The 20,990-nt window shown below is 43.2% G+C and overlaps 1 protein-coding gene across 2 annotated transcripts in view; it reads right to left on the bottom strand.

Moving 5' to 3' along the window:
* The window catches only part of CABLES1 (Cdk5 and Abl enzyme substrate 1), a 49,505-nt gene extending 29,173 nt beyond the window's left edge, over positions 1-20,332 (bottom strand). Inside the window, exon 1 of one of the 2 annotated variants that reach the window (XM_079982716.1) lies at positions 18,974-20,332. In XM_079982716.1, the coding sequence (XP_079838842.1) occupies positions 18,974-19,668 (695 nt within the window). In that variant the 5' untranslated portion in view covers positions 19,669-20,332. The remainder of the gene's footprint in view (positions 1-18,973) is intronic. The other variant, XM_079982717.1, reaches the window with a different exon arrangement.
* Between the last annotated feature and the right edge of the window lie 658 nt (positions 20,333-20,990).

Raw genomic sequence — 20,990 nt, 5'->3', positions numbered from 1 at the left:
ATATATATATATATATACACACACACACACACACACACACACACACACACACACACACAATTGGCTTCATCTTGGGTTTTTTTTTAAATGGTATGGTAGATAGCCACAGGCTGCATTCACACTCCAATTTATTCTGTTTTATTGCTGTTCCCCTAACTGCTATTTTGTGCAATTTATTTGAGCTTTCAGCTGATGTAAAAGCAACTTACGGAAAACTAATGGAATTTAACGGAATATAGCACTAGTTTAGTGCTTATTTCCATGATATTTGATTTCAGAAAAAATCTGCTTGCAGCTTCTGAAACTTTGAAAAATCGCATGAGGCAAACTTTCCCGCCTTTGTGGTGAGCTGTGGGGTGTAACAATGGTGCATGCTGCACTCCTGGTTCACACTTTTTTCTTTGTCTGATGAGGAAGTGTGTGCCAGTGTTTCAGCACAGAAAGTCATGCCAAGCAGGTAAAGCCTGGAAGGATGGCAGAAAGTAGAGGAAGAGGGACAGCATGGAGGAATGACATGTGTGAATGACATTTATCACAACATGGCAGAAAAGCATTTGAGATGTGGCGGAACAGGCAAACACAGCATAAAAGGAACTTTAGAAAGCAGGCTGGAAGCACTAGCTTTATAATCAGTTAAACTACAGTGGTACCTCAGGTTACAGATGCTTCAGGTTACAGACGATTCAGGTTACAGACTCTGCTAACTCGGAAGTAGTACCTCGGGTTAAGAACTTTGCTTCAGGATGAGAACAGAAATCGTGCAGCGGTCGTGCAGCAGCAGCGGGAGGCCCCATTAGCTAAAGTGGTACCTCAGGTTAAGAACAGTTTCAGGTTAAGAACGGACCTCCAGAACGAATTAAGTTCTTAACCCGAGATACCACTGTAATGCAATAAATTCCACGTGTGAATGAAGCCAGCAGTCTGACTGTCTGGTAGGGGTAAACAAGGATCCCCTTTGACAACCAGCAAAGCAAGCTATTGTAAATTAGGATAGAGCTGGTCCTTTTCTTCTTTTATGCTCACATTAAGTCACACTTGGCCAACACAGCTGTAAGCTCCTGTTACTCAAGAGCCTGTAAGTTTAGTTGGTATATCTGCACATTTGCACATTATTACCACTTTTATGAAAGGTACGTATGAAAAAACTGTCCCAATGCAATTTCTGTTTGTCTCATTCCAAGTCAAAAAATTGAAGAGCATCCTGACCCCAACACACACCCACACACACTGTTCTGGTCTCCCTTTATCATTCTTACAGCTATCTACCAGCACAACATTGCTCCCTGAGCTATTCAGGACAATACAACTGTATCTTCCAAAATCTGGTGCTGTGGCAAGATGTTAGCAGCCAGTATTACAGATCTTGAATCCTGGGATGAGGAGCTCACAGAGCTGGTATCACATAGGCACAAGGACCAGTGGAAGTTCCACTTCAGCCTGCTATAATGGGGATAGTTTGACCAGCGCTTAGTACAATTTCCACAAGACTCTTTTAAGTCCTAGCCTTGAAAAACAAGAAAATATCTCCTACCACACATTTAAAAAGTGCTTTGTTACTGCAGAACTGTTTACAAGGATGCTGGCACTGGCCTTTCATGCCAACATGAAAGCATCTTTCACTGAAAGATAATCCATAAAGAAAGCTGAACTTTTCAAAGAGATCTGAGTAGAAACGAAGAGGGAAAAGGTCACTTTTAAGAATTATACATTTGTTTTTGTCCTTTGAAGCAGACAAAGATGCTGGTAGCTACTTCCAGTTTTTCCTCCCCCCAAACTGCAGTGGTATTATATATCCACTATATAAATGAGTTCCACCTCCTATTTCTGCTTTTAACAGAAGAGATTCAACTTTGTGCCTTTTAAAGATAACAACAACAACACTAAAAATAAAGCTGAAATGGCAATGGTGTTCACATCATTCCACCAGTGCAAGATGAATTTGTTGTACAAAGACAGCAAAAGTGCATTTAGTTCATTCCTTCTTCCTACCTGTACATACACTTCTGTTTAATCCTCTTCAAAGTTTTAAGACAATTCTGTAAAATACAGCTTTGTAGTGCTATAGTCCTGAGCAGTTTTTTCACTGGTATCAGTTAGAATTTTGCAGATGAAACACAAGGACTTCCAGAAACTAAAGCTTGAGGTCTGACCACTAAAATGTCTCAAGTGCTACAAACATAGCACACTTATTTATTTTACTTATAGACCACTTTTCACCTATATAGTCATAAAGCACAAAACCTCCTAGAAAACTGTAAGCCACCGTACACAGCTATAGCTCACAGACAGGATGTAAAGACTTTCCTGTGGCTATTGTGATGCGGAGAGGGGATACTATGAAAAGAACACAGAATTGCTGTACAGAATAAGGAAGAAGATTGGGTTAACAAAATGAAACCACCATTCCAGTGATCCCCATTGAAGAACTTGAAGAAAAGTAGGCGGAGAGAGGTCTCTTACACCTCCACATATTCCTCAGTGTGTTCTGATTCAAAACAGTAGATACTGGGAATGATGAGCAGGATGCATTTTTTTAGCCTTCCTCAAAGTAAATGTACTCACCTTTTGCATTCTCGTGTTTATATATGTCATTTGAGATTAAGGACAATGGACATGATGCAGGACACAGCAAAGGACTGGCTATTCCCTGTTCTCTTAGTTACTACCAATAAATGAAAGACTGGTGGACTGGATCCAGACAATATCTCTTCATTATCCACTTAAGTCTTGATACGAACCACTAGGTTTAAATGACTACAGACGCTTAGTGTTATCTGATTACACAGGCATTATTTGGTTAAACATATGGGACCCAAATACTCCCTTATTTTGTTAGCTTAAGTAGATATGTTTTTTGAAAAAGAATATGAAAGCACACCATCTCATCTGGTGAGTGAAGTCATCCTAATTCTAGTCATTATAATTTGATTTATACACATTACTAATGTAATGTATGTTCAAAGGCAGGCTGGACGGTGGTAAAACCATCTTATTACATGTTGGCGAGAAATAAGCAATGATTACTCGCTACAATTATACTGACATAGCAATGACAGTGTTTACATCATTGTTTGGATGAGATTCCATTTCTAAATTGGGAACAGAGCATCTCAAAACAATCCTGCATCGTTATGTGTAGGTAGATCTGAGGTTTCCAAAATGAGCCTGCTAATCTATGAAAGAAATAAGTATATTTAAATCTACTATAAACAAGCTTGATTTGGAGATTAACAGCCCCTGAACTTGATTCAGCCTAGAGTTTACATACACAACCGAGGAACAACCCCGAGGCTGCAGTGAGTTCAAAGTGAGATTGACTTGGGGCAAAGGAGTGGGGAACTGATCACAAGCTCCCTCACTTCAGCCACGCTGAAGTTCATCAAAAGACAAGCAAATATGGAAACAACAGCAGGATTATTCCATCTTGAAAACCAATTTCACGGTTCCAGAAAATTCAGACAATAATATAGTGAAGGATTAATATAGATAGACCCCTGTCCCACCATGTAGATAGCCTCTATAATCAAGTGAGTCTTCCACATGAACAGCTGCTGCCCCTCTGGGCTGCTCCCAACAGAATAATAAAAACACGATAAAACATCAAACATTAAAAACTTCCCTAAACAGGACTGCCTTCAGATGTCTTTTAAAAGTCAGGTAGTGGTTTATTTCCTTGACAACTGATGGGAGGGCGTTCCAGAGGACGGGCACCACTACCAAGAAGGCCCTCTGCCTGGCTCCCTGTAACCTCACTTTTCGCAGTGAGGGAACCACCAGAAGGTCCTTGGAGCTGGACCTCAGTGTCCAGGCTGAATGATGGGGGTGGAGACACTCCTTCAGGTATACAGTGGTACCTTGGTTTATGAACTTAATCCATTCTGGAAGTCTGTTCTTAAACCAAAGCATTCTTAAACCAAGGTGTGCTTTCCCATAGCAGCAGGGGATTCAATTTACAAATGGAACACACTCAACAGAAAGCGGAACATGTTCTGCTACCAAGGCAAAGTTCACAAACCAAAACACCTACATCCGGGTTTGCAGCGTTCTTAATCCAAGTTGTTCATAAACTAAGCTGTTCTTCAACTAAGGTACCACTGTAAAGAGGCCCAATGTGTATTATTCTACCCTCCATCACTGCCCATATGTTTTGAGGAAGAGAAATAATGTGAAATGAGCATCTAAATGATTGGGTCCATAAAGTCAGGCCTACTTCTCAATGAAGGCTATTTGCATGATTAGGATCAAAGGGTCATGTTGCTCATTCAAATTATTTCAATACTGCCCCTGTGAACATGTGACTGGGGGTGAAATGTAGATTCAGAGTTGGCCTGATGTTAGATCTGCCAGCTTATTAATTCATGTAACTGTCAGACCCTTCTTGCATTGGTGGGGAAACATTTTTATTTATTTATTTTTATTCCAAAATGCAAGCCACTCTACATTCAAAAAAGTGCCTAAGCAGTGTACAGAAGCAGAATATAAAATATAATGCAGAACACAAAAAAGTATTAAAACATATTTGCGTGTATGGACAGAGGGTCAGTTTGGATCAGCTTGCTTTTGTTTTATTATGTATTTTGTGTTCTCAGTTTTGTATTTTCATGTTGTGAACCACCCCTATGATCTTAGGATGAAGGGTGGTATACAAATTTAATAAATAATAAATAAAATCATAATGAAAATTTGAAGAAATAAACTAAATTGGAAAGCCATGGTAGAAGGCTTCCTTCACTTCTAAGGGAAGAGAAATCCAGGGAAAGCATGGCGTTAATAGTGCTCACAGAAATGCTTTCTACAAATAGGACATGCAAGTAGATTACTCACAACAATTTGCACAAGTTAACTGGCAGATAGCACAGCCTAACTAGCTGTCTATTTATTATGGCCAAGACCAACAGTAACAAGTGTGGTCCCTTTTCCTTTTATGCATGTTGTAATATAATTTTCAGGTTTTGGTAGCCACCTGCAGAGATCATAACACATCTCCAGATGCAGCTAGTAGCTTTTACTGTGTGATCATCTCAGTGTTGACAACAACCCCCATAATCTTCATAGTTAAGAAATGGGATGTTTTGTCTTGACAGACCATCCTAATTGATAATCATGCATTTGCTCTGTCAATTTCTCTGTGCACTGATAAGCAATTCCTTTATCAGTGGATGCATATCTAGTCCTTCAGTTTATGAGACTCAGCAGAACTTTCTAACAAGCTGAAGCCTTAGAATCTCTCTGCACAAATGAACATTAGATTGAAAGGAATGTTTAAGCTGTACGGTCTTAATTCATACAACGTTCTGTTTGTTTTCCTTTCCTTTCTCCCATTAATAGGTTTCTTTTTATTTGCTACCTAGATTCATAGATGTGCTTTCCCTTCTTGAAAGAGGGATACAAATAAAGATTTGGCTCATTCCCATCCCTCTTAATGTCTTTACAAGGTTTGCCTTCCTCAGGCAGCAAATTGTGAATTACACTGAGTCAGAGTATTATCAACCCTGAAGCACACCACTAAAGAAAAAATCTATACTTGGCAACTTCATTGCTGCCACAATATGCAATGAATTATGTGAGATTATAGTCTCTGAAATGCTTCCTGACTAAATGGACCTAAACTTGTATTTTTGTTTTACAAAACTAGACTGACAAAAGAAAGCATAAAATGTGGATGATAAAAAGTTTTCAAGGGACGTGTACTCCAATCTTTTGGAAGATAGCAACACATGTTTTTATTTTTGACATTTTTTATTGTTAAATCTCGTCAAGTTGTTTTATGGGGAAGTGATCTGTAAATAAAATAAACAAATAAATAAATACAGCATTTCCCACTAACGTTTACCCAGAGAATTTCCAAACCAGCACTATGCTTTCTGCACCTACTAAATTTGGGAGGCTGCCAATGCTGGGGTGGAAACAGCAGATAGATACAGTGGCTGGTGCTACATGTTATGACTATGTGTACAGGCCATTTTCAACAGATTCCACATGCTGTTTGGAATGTGTACACCCATAACGCAAGATAAATTTCTGCTAATGCAATGTGGTTACTTAACCATTATAGATTGTTTATTTCTCATTCAGGGAGAAATTCTGAATTAATACTGTTTCAGCATGACAGCAAAGTGAAAAAGAAGATGAAGTTGAGAAGACATGGATATGTAAAGATTTTAAAAAATTGCCTCTGGGGGTTCCTAGAAATATGCACAAACTGGTATTGTGGAGTTCCATATGATTTGGTTTAACCTAACTAAGGTCTTTAACTGTGATGGTTAAGGTTTCAGAGGCAAATATGCTTTGCATTATGTGATCTCACTGCTTTGCATGTTTCAGGCATTTCTTATTTAACTTATTCAGCCTTACCCTCAACAGGTTATAGTCTCGACCATGATGGTAAACCCATGCCTTGATTAAAAAACACATGCACACAGAAAAGTAAGCATCATGGGGAAACTAGGCTACCAGCCCTTGTCCCAGAGGTGCTAGATTTCTATTTGCAGAATATTTTTTTTATGGAGGATCATTCAGTCTTGTGAGTTCCCAGATGTAGTCTGAAGTTGGTATAGTACAGGAAAAGAGAGTTACCACATCACTGAGAACTAGGGCTACAAATCCTTGAAGATTTGTAGGATTGTACAATTTAACTATTATAGTTGTCTCTCCTGGATCTTCTACCATTGGATGATCCCCTGTTGTGAGAGCAAGACTCCCCCTCTTTCCAATTTCTCTACACCATGCATAATTTTGTATACCTCTATCATGGCCCCCTGCCCTTACCTACCTATTTTCTAAAGAAAAAGCCTTAAACACTATAGGGCACTGGTCTTCAGCTGATGGGTGAGGACCCACTTCTGGGTTATAGCCTGGTCTAAGGCGAGTCACAACAGCAGACCACCACAAAAAAATATCACTTAAAAATTAAAGGAACAGGTCCCCAAATGCATGTTTGGGTTAAAAGTGGACCGTGGTCTGAAAAAATGGAAGGCTTGCAGTTATAGGGGACTTGCTCCATTGCCCTGATCAATCTGATTGCTCTTTTCTGCAGATGCTTGCTTAACTTTTAAAGTAAATATCACTGATTTCAATGGAACTTGTTCCCAAGGAAGTGTGAACAACTGCAACCTGACAGCCTGTTTGGAAATCTGGACTGTCATGCCCTGTCTTGGTGATGGTCTGGGCTAAGAGTCCTCTTCGCACCCCACCCTGAGCCTTAAAGAGATGAAGCAAATCTCAACCACAGCAAGAGCATAGGAGAAAAGTTGCCTGTGTCTAACTCCTTCTCTTCATCCTACTGCCCAATAGTCAGGGTAGGTGGGTAGGAGGGGGAGATGATATCAATTAAGATGGGGGGTGGAGAAGAGAGAAAGAGAGAGCAGCAGTAATATCTTTACTAACATGGTGCCTAATTAAATCAGGGACACTTTTTAAAAATGCATGGAAATGATTAATCAAAAGCTGCAGCCCTAATTTAAAGTCTTTTCAGATAAATTATTAACATGGTGGCATTCATGGAAGGAAAGCTTTTACAGATAAAAAAACCACACAGAAGTACATGTGTGAAGTACAGGGCCCTCCATTTCAGATTCATTAACAGCAAACAAAAAACCAGGGACAGGAATAGAAAACATAATCTGAAAACCAAGAGAGAATATAAAGAATTTACTAAATGGCACACCATTAAAATATGAGAGGCCTGAGAGATTCAAACTATTCACAGTCAGATACCCCTTTATTAAATTAGAGAGAAAACAGGCACTTCCAAAAAAAGAAGAAGAAAAAAAAGGAACGTGTCCCTTTTGCAATGACAAAAAACTATAAAAGCTATTGCTAAAGAATATTCCTCCGACAGACCATGGCAATCAATAGAGTGCTGGGGCAAAGATGTACTTGAAATCCTAGGTATATGGAATGTCAAATTTCTAAGCGAACAGAAAAACATTTATTTGTTTCCATCCATTCTAGGCATTGTTCAAAACTCACATTGAGCTCTGGGCACAGTAGTGCACCTAAGATTTCAGATTAAAACTGGGGAGTGAAAGGAAAGGAGGACCTATTTCTGCCTCCTTACTTCCAGCTACTCTCTGAAGACTGGAGAAGGGACCCTCTTAAGAATATTAGGGCGGTGGGCAGAATGACTAGACCATGTGAAAAGTGAGCATAATATTTCATTTTCATTCATTTTCAGCTTTGTATTCTTGTTATTTAAAAAGTGCACATAAACATTCTGCTGTTGTACCCATAACCTAAGTTTAAGTTGTCATTTAGCTCCTAGTTTTCGTATCTCAGTTTCTAACACTGATTCTAGGTTCCTAAGGGTAATAACATCTGGCTTTATTGATGAAACTCAGGTGTGCAAATAGTTGTGACTACTCAGTAGCAAGGGAAAGGCAGTCTGGATATACTCAAAAGCACTCTTGCCTTAATTGTAGCATCCCATGTTGCAGGGATGAGAAAGGTTCTAAAGGCAGGACTTCAGAATTAAGCTCTAGCAATGTCAGTGAAACAAATAATAATAATAAATTTTATTTATATCCCGCCCTCCCCAGCCGAAGCCGGACTCAGGGCGGCTAACAGCAATAAAACAGTACAAAAGTACAACACAAACAACGCTCTAAAATCATTCATTATAAAATTAATTCAAATCAAGCCACTGGCAACCATTGGCCCAGAGCTCCGCGAAGATTGCCAAGGGAGGGAGTCAGGCTGTGCCCTGGCCAAAGGCCTGGTGGAACAGCTCTGTCTTGCAGGCCCTGCGGAAAGATGTCAAGTCCCTCAGGGCCCTAGTCTCTTGTGACAGAGTGTTCCACCAGATCGGAGCCACAGCCGAAAAAGCCCTGGCTCTAGTTGAGGCCAGCCTAACCTTTCTGTGGCCTGGGACCTTCAAGATGTTTTTATTTGAAGACCGTAAGTTTCTCTGTGGGACATACCAGAAGAGGCGGTCCCGTAGGTACGAGGGTCCTAGGCCGTATAGGGCTTTAAAGGTTAAAACCAGCACCTTAAACCTGATCCTGTACTCCACCGGGAGCCAGTGCAGCTGGTATAGTACTGGGTGAATGTGATCTCGCAGCGAAGACCCCGTAAGGAGTCTCGCTGCAGCATTTAAGCATCTTAAACTCCACTAAAACCATATAAAACCACCCTGAATTTACAGTGAATTTACTGCAACCCCCCCCCCGCCCTTCTTATACACAAAAACATCAATAGCTTTATTGGACGGGGGCTGTGCGTGTGTGTGTGTTGGGGGCGGGGAGTAGGCTGGTAATTTTATTTCTTGTGAACACATGCACAACTCAAACCCAAACCACACTAATTAAATATAATCTACTATGTTAAATATAATCCAGTATGTAATTACCTAAACTGCTAACACAAACAGAAAAGACAAGGAACTCTGATTATAGCTTCACAACATATTCAGAAGCTTTGTGAAAACAAAAATGCACAGTGCACCAGGTCTTGCATGATGTAGCTGGTCACAAAAAGTGACTGTATTACTTTGCTGATAATGGATGGAACAGATCCTACCAAAGATATCAATTCTTTCAACTGGAAGTTCAAATTGCAGGAACATTACAAGGTCAAAAAGCATACAGCGTAACAAATGACTGAAGAAAAACCAGACCCTTTTCTTTCAATTCTCCCCTTCTTCTAATCCTCACATGGCTTCTCTTTGATAATGTCTATCTAAAGGCTCACCTTGAGTTGCATTAACGTCTTTCGGCAGCAATTTCAGGGCTGCACCTACTCATCCTGCTGATAAGGCTTGTCTGCCTACAAGGCACTGCTTCCACATTTATAAGGGGCAAAAGGTTACCCCTGAGTTGAGTATTTCTTGGGTTTATGCCAAGAATGTGCATACTTAATTATTCATTTTATATCTAAATCACTCAGAAAATTCAAACACAGTAAATATAACTAGATAAAGTGAATAAGACTGAAAAATTAAGTTCATCAATTTGACTCTCTGAAGAATGCAAAATTCTTGGTGGGGAATTTACTGCGAAAGTAATATAAAAGTGCTCAGTGGACTACACTGGGGTAGTCATTTGAAACAGTCCCAAAAAGAGGAACTACATCCCCCACGAAATAGAATAAGATTTGTGTCACATGTGTATATGCTAATTATATGGGTGATACTGTTTTGCTTGTTTATTTTTTGTTATGTATTCTGTGTTTGTTATGTACTGAAGTTCTCACCCTGGGCCAGCAGGGGGATACTGTAGATAGTTATGCAAATAAGGGATCAAAAGTGACGTTCAGCTTGCGTCGTGTAGGCGAGTCGGTTTGGCCAATCGTGGTTCCGGACGGGCAGTGGCAGTTGGTGAGCTTTCCTTGGCGGATTGGAGTGAAGACTTGGACTTGTGAGTCGGTGAAAGGGGGGGGTGTCAGATGGAGCCGATTGGCAGACCTTAGCGATATGGCCCCTTCTGGAACACTCCCGACAGATGGCATCTCTGAATCAACACTTGGCACGGGAATGGTGGCCTCCACAGCCGGCATATTCCGGTTGGCCCTTGGACTTTTGTTGGAACTTCCTGCGCTCCCGCTTTGTCTGGTGTACATCATCGTCTTCACTGGAGGATGCCTCATCACTGCTGGCCTCTTCATGATGCACTGGAACTGGCTTCCTAGCAAGACGCGGGCTGCTGGCCTTGTGGATCTCCTGGGCGGAGCGTTTGGCAGCTTCTGAAGCCATGGCCTCCTCAATGGCTTTCTGCAGCGTGAGGTCTGGCTTGGTGAGGAGACGCCATTGCAGATGGATGTTCCGGACCCCGCAGACGATTCGATCCATCAGGGCATCGTCTAAGTCTCAGAACTCGCGGGGCATTGCAGCCTGTCGGAGGGCGGTGGTGTAGTTGTTAATTGATTCCCCCTCTGCCTGATTCCGGTGGCAAAACGTATGGTGGGCAGCAATCTTGGACGCGTAGTGGTTGCGGAGCTTCTCTTTAATTGTGTCCCACGGTGCTGCCTGGACTGCTACAGGCGCAACCAATGCTTGGGCTGTCTCGAACACCTCAGGCCCACAGGCTGAGGAATGGGCCCTGCTTACGCTCCTGTGATACTTCCGTCAGTTCGTTGGCTTGGAGGTAGCAGTCAAACCGAGCGAGGTAGGAGTCCCATGATTCAGAGGCTGCCGCAAATGGCGGTAGAGGCACAATTGAAGCCATGATTCCGATGCCGATGTGGAGGTGATGGATGGAACACAGTGCTCTAGCCAGAACAGTCAGCTCTGAATTGGTTCTGTTCAGTGATTTCGCTCAGTGATTCAGCTCAGTGATTCAGCTCTGCTCAGAGGTGGCTGCATCTGGCTGTGCTCTGTTGTCCATCCATCCCATCCTCGTCACCAGTGTTAGGTTGTGGGTGAACATATCAGATGACACAGCGATTCTTCAAACAGCTCTTGTTTATTCACAGGCCAGGACAGAACTGAACTGAAGGGTTCAGTCAGCCTGCTTATACAGAGCTCCAGTACAATGTAACTGTAACAATTTTCTAAAACTATCCAATCACTAAACGTCACTTTCAATCCCTTATTTGCATAACTGTCAGAGCTGCCTCTAGGTCCCAGCTCACAGAGGACCAACGCTAGGCTGTAGTAATGTACAAAAGTCTTTATTGAAGTTCAGTTTCCATTTCAAAGCCACAGCGTGCAGCCCTACGTCTTAAACCCTAGATCGGCGAAGTCCCGTCTGAGTCTCCTCCCCTATGACACCAGTTTAAGATCCTAGGCCTGCTCCACCTTTTACGCTGCTCTCTCCTCCTCTGGGTCCTCCTGCCCGCTGGGGCATTGCCCTTTCTGGACTCTTCCGACGCTGAGTCGCTTAGCTCCTCCCCCTCCCTCCGGCGGGCTTTAGGACCCGGTTCCCAATCCTCATTCTCTGCTGTCCCGCGCTCCTGTACATTTGAACTTGCCTCTCGCGCCAGCCCAGTGACCTTTCTCCTAACCGTTACACTACTTCAGTCACTGCTTCCCTCTTCCGGGACACTGGCCGGATCTGACCTCTCCTCCGTTGTCCGACTTTCTGATGGAGGCGTGGTCAGCCCTGCCTTATCTTCTCTCCCTGGTGGGGAATGCACTGGCCCCGATCCTTGGGACTCTTCCCCCCCACTCTGCTCTGGTGGGGAAGCTGGTCCTGATTTCCAGCTACTGCTCTGGGAGTCCCTGCTGCCCCCTTGCTCCTGGGGCGTTCCCCTTGGGAACCCCCTACTCCTGGCCACTGGCGCCCCCTTCTGTGAATCTTCCGATTCGCTGGAGAGGCTCATGGAATCCCTCGGTCCACTGTCCTCTTCTCCTACGCACCCCTCGGATTCTTCCCCTTCGCTCTCCATCTCCTCTCTTCCCTGTGCCTCTGCTCCTGAGCCCCTGACAATAACTATCTACAGTATCCCCCTGCTGGCCTAGGGTGAGAACTTCAGTACATAACAGTGTTCTCATTTTGTATTTTTATGTTGTGAACAGCCCTGTGATCTTTGAAGAAAGGGTGGCTTACTAATAATACTACTAGAAATAATAGTAACGTGAGACCTGCCACATTTTTTTTTTCTGTGTAGTTCTCAGTGCCTAACAGTAAATGCTCCTTTTAAGGGTTCCGAACTTAACTCTCCATTCCATCACCCCTGTTTTATATTTTTGTTTTCCAACTGATACTAAACAGCCAGTGACTACTGAGCATGCTCAGTCCTCATGGGCTTGTTTGTGTGCGGGTTTCCCCCACATATCTTTAAAATGTATTATTTAATACATTTGGGGTTCCCCAAATCATACTGACACCTCCGCTTGTTTCACAGTAGCTCTGTTTTGGCCCATTTCAGTTGGTACTCAGCACCCTAGTTCACTATTAAAGGGAGTGATTAAATTCTTTGAAGTCTGATTTTTTAAAAAAAACAAAAAACTCCAAGTGGGAGTTAGTGCCATTTTAAAATAAACATTTCCACATCTCACATCAGAGACTTCTTTTAAGATGGTGCCCACTTCATCATGTGCATGTTTCGCCTAAAAACAAAGGAATGATCATGTTTTCTTAAGAAGCGTTGTTTTTATTCACATACAAATCCTCACGGATTTAATCTACTGTATTCTAATTAATGACTAGAAAGTATGTTTGCCATTTCATCACAGTCAACTGATCTGTAAAATACAGTAAATAAGAATGGCAAGGGCTCGTCTCTGCAGGTACACTGATTCTAAGAGTAACCTGAAAGACAGCAAACAGGCCTCACCCTTCACTGATCTGAAGGCAGCAACCTTTATTGTGAACTGGTCTACAATGCAAAACTTTCAGGGAAAGCATATCAACACTTTATGCAAAATATGAAATCCATTGTTTTCACTTCCTATTGGCATGTTATATTTATCTCGTGGCTTTAGAATTCAATAAATATTTCAGTCACCGAGAAATAAACTCTAGATGACACCTTGTTCCACAGTCTGCAACTGAAACATGTTGCTAAGGAAATGAACAGAAGTGGAGAAAGTTTTACTTGGTTTTGTTAGGATGTGGTGATTTTTTTAAAAAAATACTAATTTCATGCAGTTAAAGTGTAAGAACTTAATTTGTATTTTGTGTCTGGTTCTGGGTTAGGAATCTAAATAAAACAGATGTTTAAAAGGTTCACTATTTTGCGAGGACACCAATCTCTAAAGTTAGTCCGCATATGCTTGAGTTCGGCCAAACAGAAGAAAATGTGAAGGGAAAACAAAAACTCAAGAGTCATTTACAATTTATATGTTTCACTTTGAAGTCTGTTGCTAGAATCACATGAGAACATGCTGAAGCCAAAGCAAACTAATATATCATCAGTATATTCTACTGGCATAGCCATTCTACTGGTTCTGTCAGGGAATTTCTCTATGAGCAGAAGGCTGTTCTCCCTCCATTTCCTATCCAAAAGTATGACTGTGAATGCTTCTTGCAGTCTAAGAATGACTAATTTGCATTATGCTTGGAAACTTCCAGTGCAGTGCAGTCTTAAGCATACAATATTTAAGCAGAAGTCAGTCCCACACAGTTCTATGGGATTTTCTCACTTGTAAGTTTAGTAAGGATTTCCCTGCTACAAAAAACAAAGCAACAATTAGATAAAACAATGCCAAGTGACATAAACATTCAAGTCTTGGAGAAATAGTGAAGGAAGTACCAGTAAAGAAAAGAAAATTTATGTAGATGTCACACTCCAGATACCACTTTTCTTTAGAAGGTAGCAAGTTCCAAAACAAAGCATGTAAAGAAACCAGTATCCATGATGCATGACTACAGCTGGTATTTAACTGATAATGCCTGAAGGAAAATATGCCATATATCACTTTAGACATGGAATGACACCAGAGATAGTAAACACAGAAGCATAGTTACTGTCAATAAAAAAACTACTGATGCTAGTCCAAAACAACAGGGAGTCATTTACAAGAGAGTGAAATTCTCACAGTATAAATGATGCAATTTTGATTATAGACACTGACGGCAGGAAAGCAGGCATGAAGTTGAAATGCACTTTTCAAAAGTAAAAGTACAGCTGATGGCAGATTATTATTTTTAGTCCCTACAGATTGACGGTTAAGGTGGCAAAGTGTATGCAGCAATAACCATTTGTGGCTGTTCTTGTGGCTCTTCTGAAAAGCACACAAGTCATTCCACTGATTTCACCGGCACAATGCTGAACAGAAACCAGTATCTACAGCTAGACTAAATATTTGATGCCTTTCTGTAAACCGGGAACAAGGTCTGTTGCCCAAAGGAATTAATAAATAAAGGCAGCCTCACTATGACAAAGCAGAGAAGCCATAATAAAAAAATGCACCTGTGCCATGTGAATTCCTATACAAGTGTACAATTACACATTAGAGGGAGATATAAATCTGCCCTCATGTGCCTCTGTAACAACAGAACTTGAATGGATGAGGGCCAATAAACTGAAGCTCAATCCAGATAAGGCAGAGATGGAGAATGGTTTGGCTACCTGGGTAAATAATGTTCAACTAATTATGGGTGGGGTTGCACTCCCTTTGAAGGTACAAGCTTGTAGATTCAGGAATGATGCGGGTGTCTGCATCTATTACTGTCACTGGAGGTACAAGTGGCTGCTATGGCACAGAGCATCGTCTACCAGCTATCTGGATTTTGATAACCTGGCTTCAGTTGTCTATGCTAAGGCTTTTCAGACACTGCAGCTGGTGCAGAATTCAGCGGCCTAATTCTAACAAGGATCAGGTAGTCTAAATGTATACCAGTTCTGGCTCAGATGCGTTGACATCCACTATTCGAAGTGCTGTTTTAGCTATACAACCCTAAACAGCTCAAGACTCCAGTACTTTACAGATCATCTCTTCCAGTATGAAGCTGTCCAGAACCTTAGGTTGTCATTGGAGGCCCCCCCCCCCTGCTCCCAGAAAAGGACTGTGGTTCCCAGACTAGGAAATGCTTTTTCCGGGGAGATATTACAGTATTTACAGTGACAGGCCATGACTTTCCTTTACTCTGAAGCATTTGGTTATTATTTTCTCTCTCCTTCTGCTTGATTATTTTTGTCAGTTCACTGTTTTAATAATTGGCAAAGTGGTGCAGTTGGGGAAGGAGGGGTGGGAGTTAGCTTATGATCACTTCTAGTTTTTTTACTCTGTGTTACTGTGTGCAAAGTTTATATTTTACTAAATAAATAATAATAATTTTATGATAAGAACTGTAGCTTACTGACACTGTGTTGCCTTCTTATTCCTTGTACTCAGATCAGCCTGGACTGCTATCATGGCCCAGAAACAATTATATGATTTCAATTGTAATGCTTGAATTGTCCTGCAGCAGCTGAATGCTTGCTCCACTGTTAATTGTTTTGTTAAGGTCTGATCATGTTCAAAGCATTTGGGGGAACGGGTTTGCTTAAAAACAATCAGCTATCCGTGCAAGGTTGTCATTTGAAGCCTTTTATTCATCAATCCCTGCCTACAAGACAGCTTTTTTAAAAAAAATCTTTTAAACAGGTAAACAGAATGCTTACACTTAAGCAAACATGCTGTAGCAGCTCCCTATTAACTAGAGATCAATGCTGGAGAATAGCAGAATGAGAGTGATGGGGCGGTGGATCAACTCATGAGTAATGCATGATAACAGCCGCGAATAAACGAAGGATTAAGATATCAGATTCAGAGACAGATCACAGTCAGAAGAAAATGCTGCTGATTAATAAATACATGTACATTACTTTACATCAGGGATGGAGAACCTGTGACAACGCAGATGTTATCAGGACATGCTGGCTGCAGGGCCACAGGTCCTGCTTTAGATTGTACTCCACCTCTTTTCCACCTCTACATTGCAGAGATGTTCACCCTACTTCTAATTATTTTTACTAAAATCCCCTGGAATGAAGAGGCTGTGCAATGAAAAGGAATTTAGAGATCTCTGTGTAATATGCTAAAAAACCATTCTGACAGCTTATCAGAGGAGAAAAGTCGGGGGGGGGGTGAGAATGAGGTTCCCCAAACAACCTCTTTTAGCATACAAATGTTGGACAACATGGTCTCTTGCCACATGGAAGATGTTCTACTTGTCATATGAAACCAGCTTCTTGAGCAGAAAAGAAAGGTGGGGCTTGTTATGGCTCTAGATGTAACTTCAAAAATTGGAAAACAGGAGGAGGGGCTGTCCTGTGGTCATCTAGTTTTAGCATTTTAGCATGCCTTTAAAGGCATTTCGGAGCAGCACACAAGAAAATCTCGTCCCTCCAGAACAACACTCACTTCCCAAAGTATTTACTTAAAAGCACAAGCCTTCAAGCCAAAACAAGCTACACCAACATGATGGATTACAGTTCTAGCAGGGCTACCTAGAGGATGTTTTGCGGGTGTCCCTTGCTCTGAACTGGTGACAGTGAGATATTTATTCATCCTTGTGGAATGACCATAAGCCCCCTGTCCTTTCAGTGGTCTGTGGCTTGACTTAACAGCGCACTGCTGTTTACTCTTACTCAGACTAAATTCCACTGTGTTCAATCGAGCTAACTCCCAGACACTTGTACATAGGATGTAGTATTGTTCATTTTTTAAAACTTGGGGCAGAAACCAACAGATTAAACAGCCAACGTGAAATGCTTCACTAAATTCAGTTAAAAGCATAAAAGATCCCAAAACATCCAAGTGACTATCAACATCAAAAACCTTTCACTGAATGGAAAAGCTTTACAATGCTTCAAAAAGTCGCTCAGGGCAGTTTCAGGCTCTGACAAGTTGCTAGATGGAGAAAGTTCTAATGTGTTTTGGTAGAGCACACATATGGTATTTGTAAAAAGAGCATCCTCCATTAACCCTAGAGAGCACTTTAGGATATTATGGTCGGACTTTGATCATAGGAAAAAACGGCACAAAACAAGATGTTCCAGAACAACCCCAAATATTTGTTCAGTCTATGAAACTATCCCCAAAGCACCAACGGAATTCAGCACAGCCTCTTTGCACCAGTGTCGTCAAAGCAAGGTGCAGCAACTTACATGAGCAGGGAAGGGAGACTATTGTGAAGTAACATTTGACTTAAGATGGAAAAAGATTTGCCTGTAAACTTTTGAGCACTGTTCCTATTTTTGTAAAAATGTTTGCATTTTAAATAAGAAATATCCATCTGTTTTATATTAAGTGCATAGGGTTTCAGTAGTATGGTAGTGAGCATGCCAAACAAGCAAACCATTTCCACAGAAAAGGATAGTATTCCTTGCCAAATGCATTTCTTAAACATTAGAATCATACTTCAAGGGTTGTGCAGTCCAACTGTCCGCCAATGAGCGAAATCCCCTGCTACAGTGGCCACTCAGTCTCTAACTTTGTATTGTAATAGGTATTTTCCTACCACCCATTTGTGTTTTTCTCGCATCACCTCCTACTACTCCAAATTCTATGTATCCAAGAGATAGTGAAAAAAACTGCATTTGAAAAGGCAGAACACATCAAAAGTTCTCAAATAAGTGGGCATTTAATAGAAATAAATAAGTTCTAAATAAATTATGCAACCTGGCTCCCAAGTAAGTAAAGCAGAGTGCAACACCCAGAGAGGCATGGTGATGAAGTAAATTTGTAGATTAAGTCTAAGTTTAGTAATATAACCGTTTAATGTTTATACACTGCCAGAAGCATGCAGGTTTTGCAAAGAACACTGAGGGGCCAAGAGTCTGGTTCCTGCCTATGAGGTTTCAGGTCTACATTTTGGAAGCTCTCTAGCAAGTGGCACACCGTGCTGCACACTCTGTACACTTCAGCAACTGATATCCATATCTCACAGAAGCATCTCACATCTGAACTCTATAGTTCTTCTGGTCCCTCACCTTAGTTCAGTACGAGAGAAGTATCGGTGAGGTCCTATATATATTTCCATTTCACAACAAACAAGGTCTTATAAATCTTTCGCCTTTCACACAGTGGATTAGATTCTCATAGATACATACTGTGCCATAAAGAAAAGCAACTGTCTTACCATCCTGGCTGTAAGTACAGCAGTGTAATTAAAGGTGTTAATGAGTACTAATCCCTACTGTATGATCTTTGGTATGTGCTCGTCTAATCCCTTTACCCAGAGTTTTGACTACAGTTCAGCTCCCTAATCATCTGAGCCCCCCTAACGCAGCTTTCACCAACATGGTGCCCTCCAGATGTTCTTAACTACATGCAGTGGCTGAGGCTAATGGGTGCTGCAGTCCAGAACATCTGGGAGGGTCACCTAGTTGGCAAAGGCTGTCCTAATGCCTTTGAAACCACAGTACAGAAGGAAGTGCCTTCGAGCATGCACAGAGTGCTTCCCCCGCACCAATAATTCAACCGACCCCCATACATCTTAGATGAGGAGTGAACTTTTTTCAAGACCCCCTCAAACCCTGGCACTTCACTTCAGAAGGTGGAGGCCCTTTATTTTTAAGGAAATAATTCGAGTCCTTGAAGGAACAACAGAGAGAGAGAGAGAGATCCCGAGCCCCTTCTGGGTGTAGACGCGTGTCCCTCACTCACCGGGACCTCTGGAGCTCGAAGGCGCTGGTGCCCGCAGGGCCTTGCTCGAGGCAGCAATAGTTCTGCGGGACGGCTCTGGCGAAGGAGACGGGCAGGATTCCCTGAGTGAAAGAGTTGAGGCGACCCCTTGCGCCGCCCGCCGAGGGGGTCCCGCAGGAGCCCAGGAAGGCGGCGGCGGCGGCGAGGGGCACCTGCACGGGAGCGAAGGCATCTTCGTCCTCATCCTCGTCCTCTTCCTGCTGCTGCTGCTGCCCAGCTGCCCTCGAGGGGCTCGTGAGCCTGGCGCCGCCGCCGCCGCTGCAGGAGGCGCTGGGGTAAGCCTGCGGGGCGACGGGCTGGAAAGCGCCCAGGCTGTGGCGAGTCCTAGCGCTGCCGTTGCTGCAGGCTGCTGCTGCAGAAGCCACCCTCGCGGCCGCCAGTGCTGCAGCGCCGACGCCGCTCTGCTCGCCGCCGCCTCCTCCTCCTCCGACGCCGCCCTCGTCGTCTTGCGGCACGGCGGGCCGCCCGTCCAGCGAGATGTTGGTGAGGAAAGAGAGCGCTGCTTGCCTGCGCCGGGGGTCCATGCGCGGCGGCGGCGGCGGCTTCCTCAGGCAGGGCTCCAGCTGCTGGTGGAATGTGCCGCCGCCGCCGTTGTTGGCACGAACTGGGCTGCTGCTGCCGCTGTTGGCGGCGGCAGGAGCAGCCGCCGCCGCCATTGTCTGTCGCGCCCGCCCGCCGCCGCCGCTGCCTCTCCCGCCCTCGGAGTGGGCAAGAGTGATAATCGTCGCGATAGGCACGAGCTCTCAGGCGGCGGGCGGAGGGTCAGCACCCGGCGGCAGGGCGGTGGAGTCGCAGCCGCGCAGCGGAGGGGAGTCGGGGCAGGCATGGCATGTTTCCCTCCTTCCTCTCGGCTGCCTGCATGGACAGCGCGCCCGACTTCGTACAGCCGCCGCCGCCGCCGCCGCCTCCTCCTCCTCTTCCTTCCCTCGCGTCCTTTTGCTCCAGCCTTTTTCTCTCTCCCCCCCCCCCCGCCCTCCTTGGCCAAAGTTATTGGCTTTTATAGGTAACACTCGCCCCGCCAAACGCTCGGCGCAACAACACAGCAATCACGTGTGGAAAACAGAAAGCTGGGAAGAAAAACAAAAGCTCCGGCCTGGTGGAGGAGGAGGATAAAAGGGGGAGGAGGAGGAAGAAAGGAGGACGAGGAGGAGGCGGCTGAGTCCAAGTCTAAGGAAGCGCCTTCAACCTTTCTTTTTTTCTCTCTCTTTCTCCCCCCCCCCCTCACCCGCTGCGTGTTTGGTGGGAGGAGAAGAAGGGAAGGTGGAGTCTGCCTGTGTTGTGCCACAGCACATGGCCTTGAGGAGGTTACATTTACAGGAATAAAAAGGGCGGGCTCCTAGGAGTTAATAGGGTGTAGAAACTCATGGATTCCTCACAGGCCTCAGGGGGCCCTTCGTGAACAAGAGTGTGCGTGGCTCATTTCCCTCCCCGAGATTGTTGAGGTCAAGTTGCAGCTGCCCGTTTGACCACTAATTATGAGGGTTCCTGAAGATCCACCCCCAACCTGAAGGCTCTGGTCCCAGTTAATAAACACCCTATCCAGAAGGTGCTGGGTGTTCTCTGTTTAGAAACGATTGCAGTGTTTCCCAAAGTGTGGTACCTGAAAGGGTTTCAAAGGGTACACAGCATTGTTTATTTATTTATTTTACTCTACTACATAATGTTTAGATAAAATAGTAGTATTATAACTACCCCCAAATTTTATGAGAGAATGAGAAAGGGTACTCTGGTAAGAGTAAAATCTCAAAAGGGGTACTAGATTATTATAATTTTGGGGAACATGGCTCTTATTGAATTGCTAAGGAAAGGCTCCAAATCAAATGCTCGTCGCTATTGAAAAGTTGATCCAGCCCAATGTAAGGATTATCTGTATATAATTTAGGAGCTCAGGAGGGCTGCAAACCACTTCAGTAAACTTTTTTTAAAATAGAAAAAGGAATACAGGGAAATAGTTTTCCCCCCTCATCTGAGCTGTTCC

Source organism: Podarcis cretensis (genome assembly GCF_951804945.1).
Source record: "Podarcis cretensis genome assembly, chromosome: 7".
NCBI lineage: Eukaryota > Metazoa > Chordata > Lepidosauria > Squamata > Lacertidae > Podarcis > Podarcis cretensis.
This window is presented reverse-complemented; position numbering and strand designations above follow the sequence as displayed.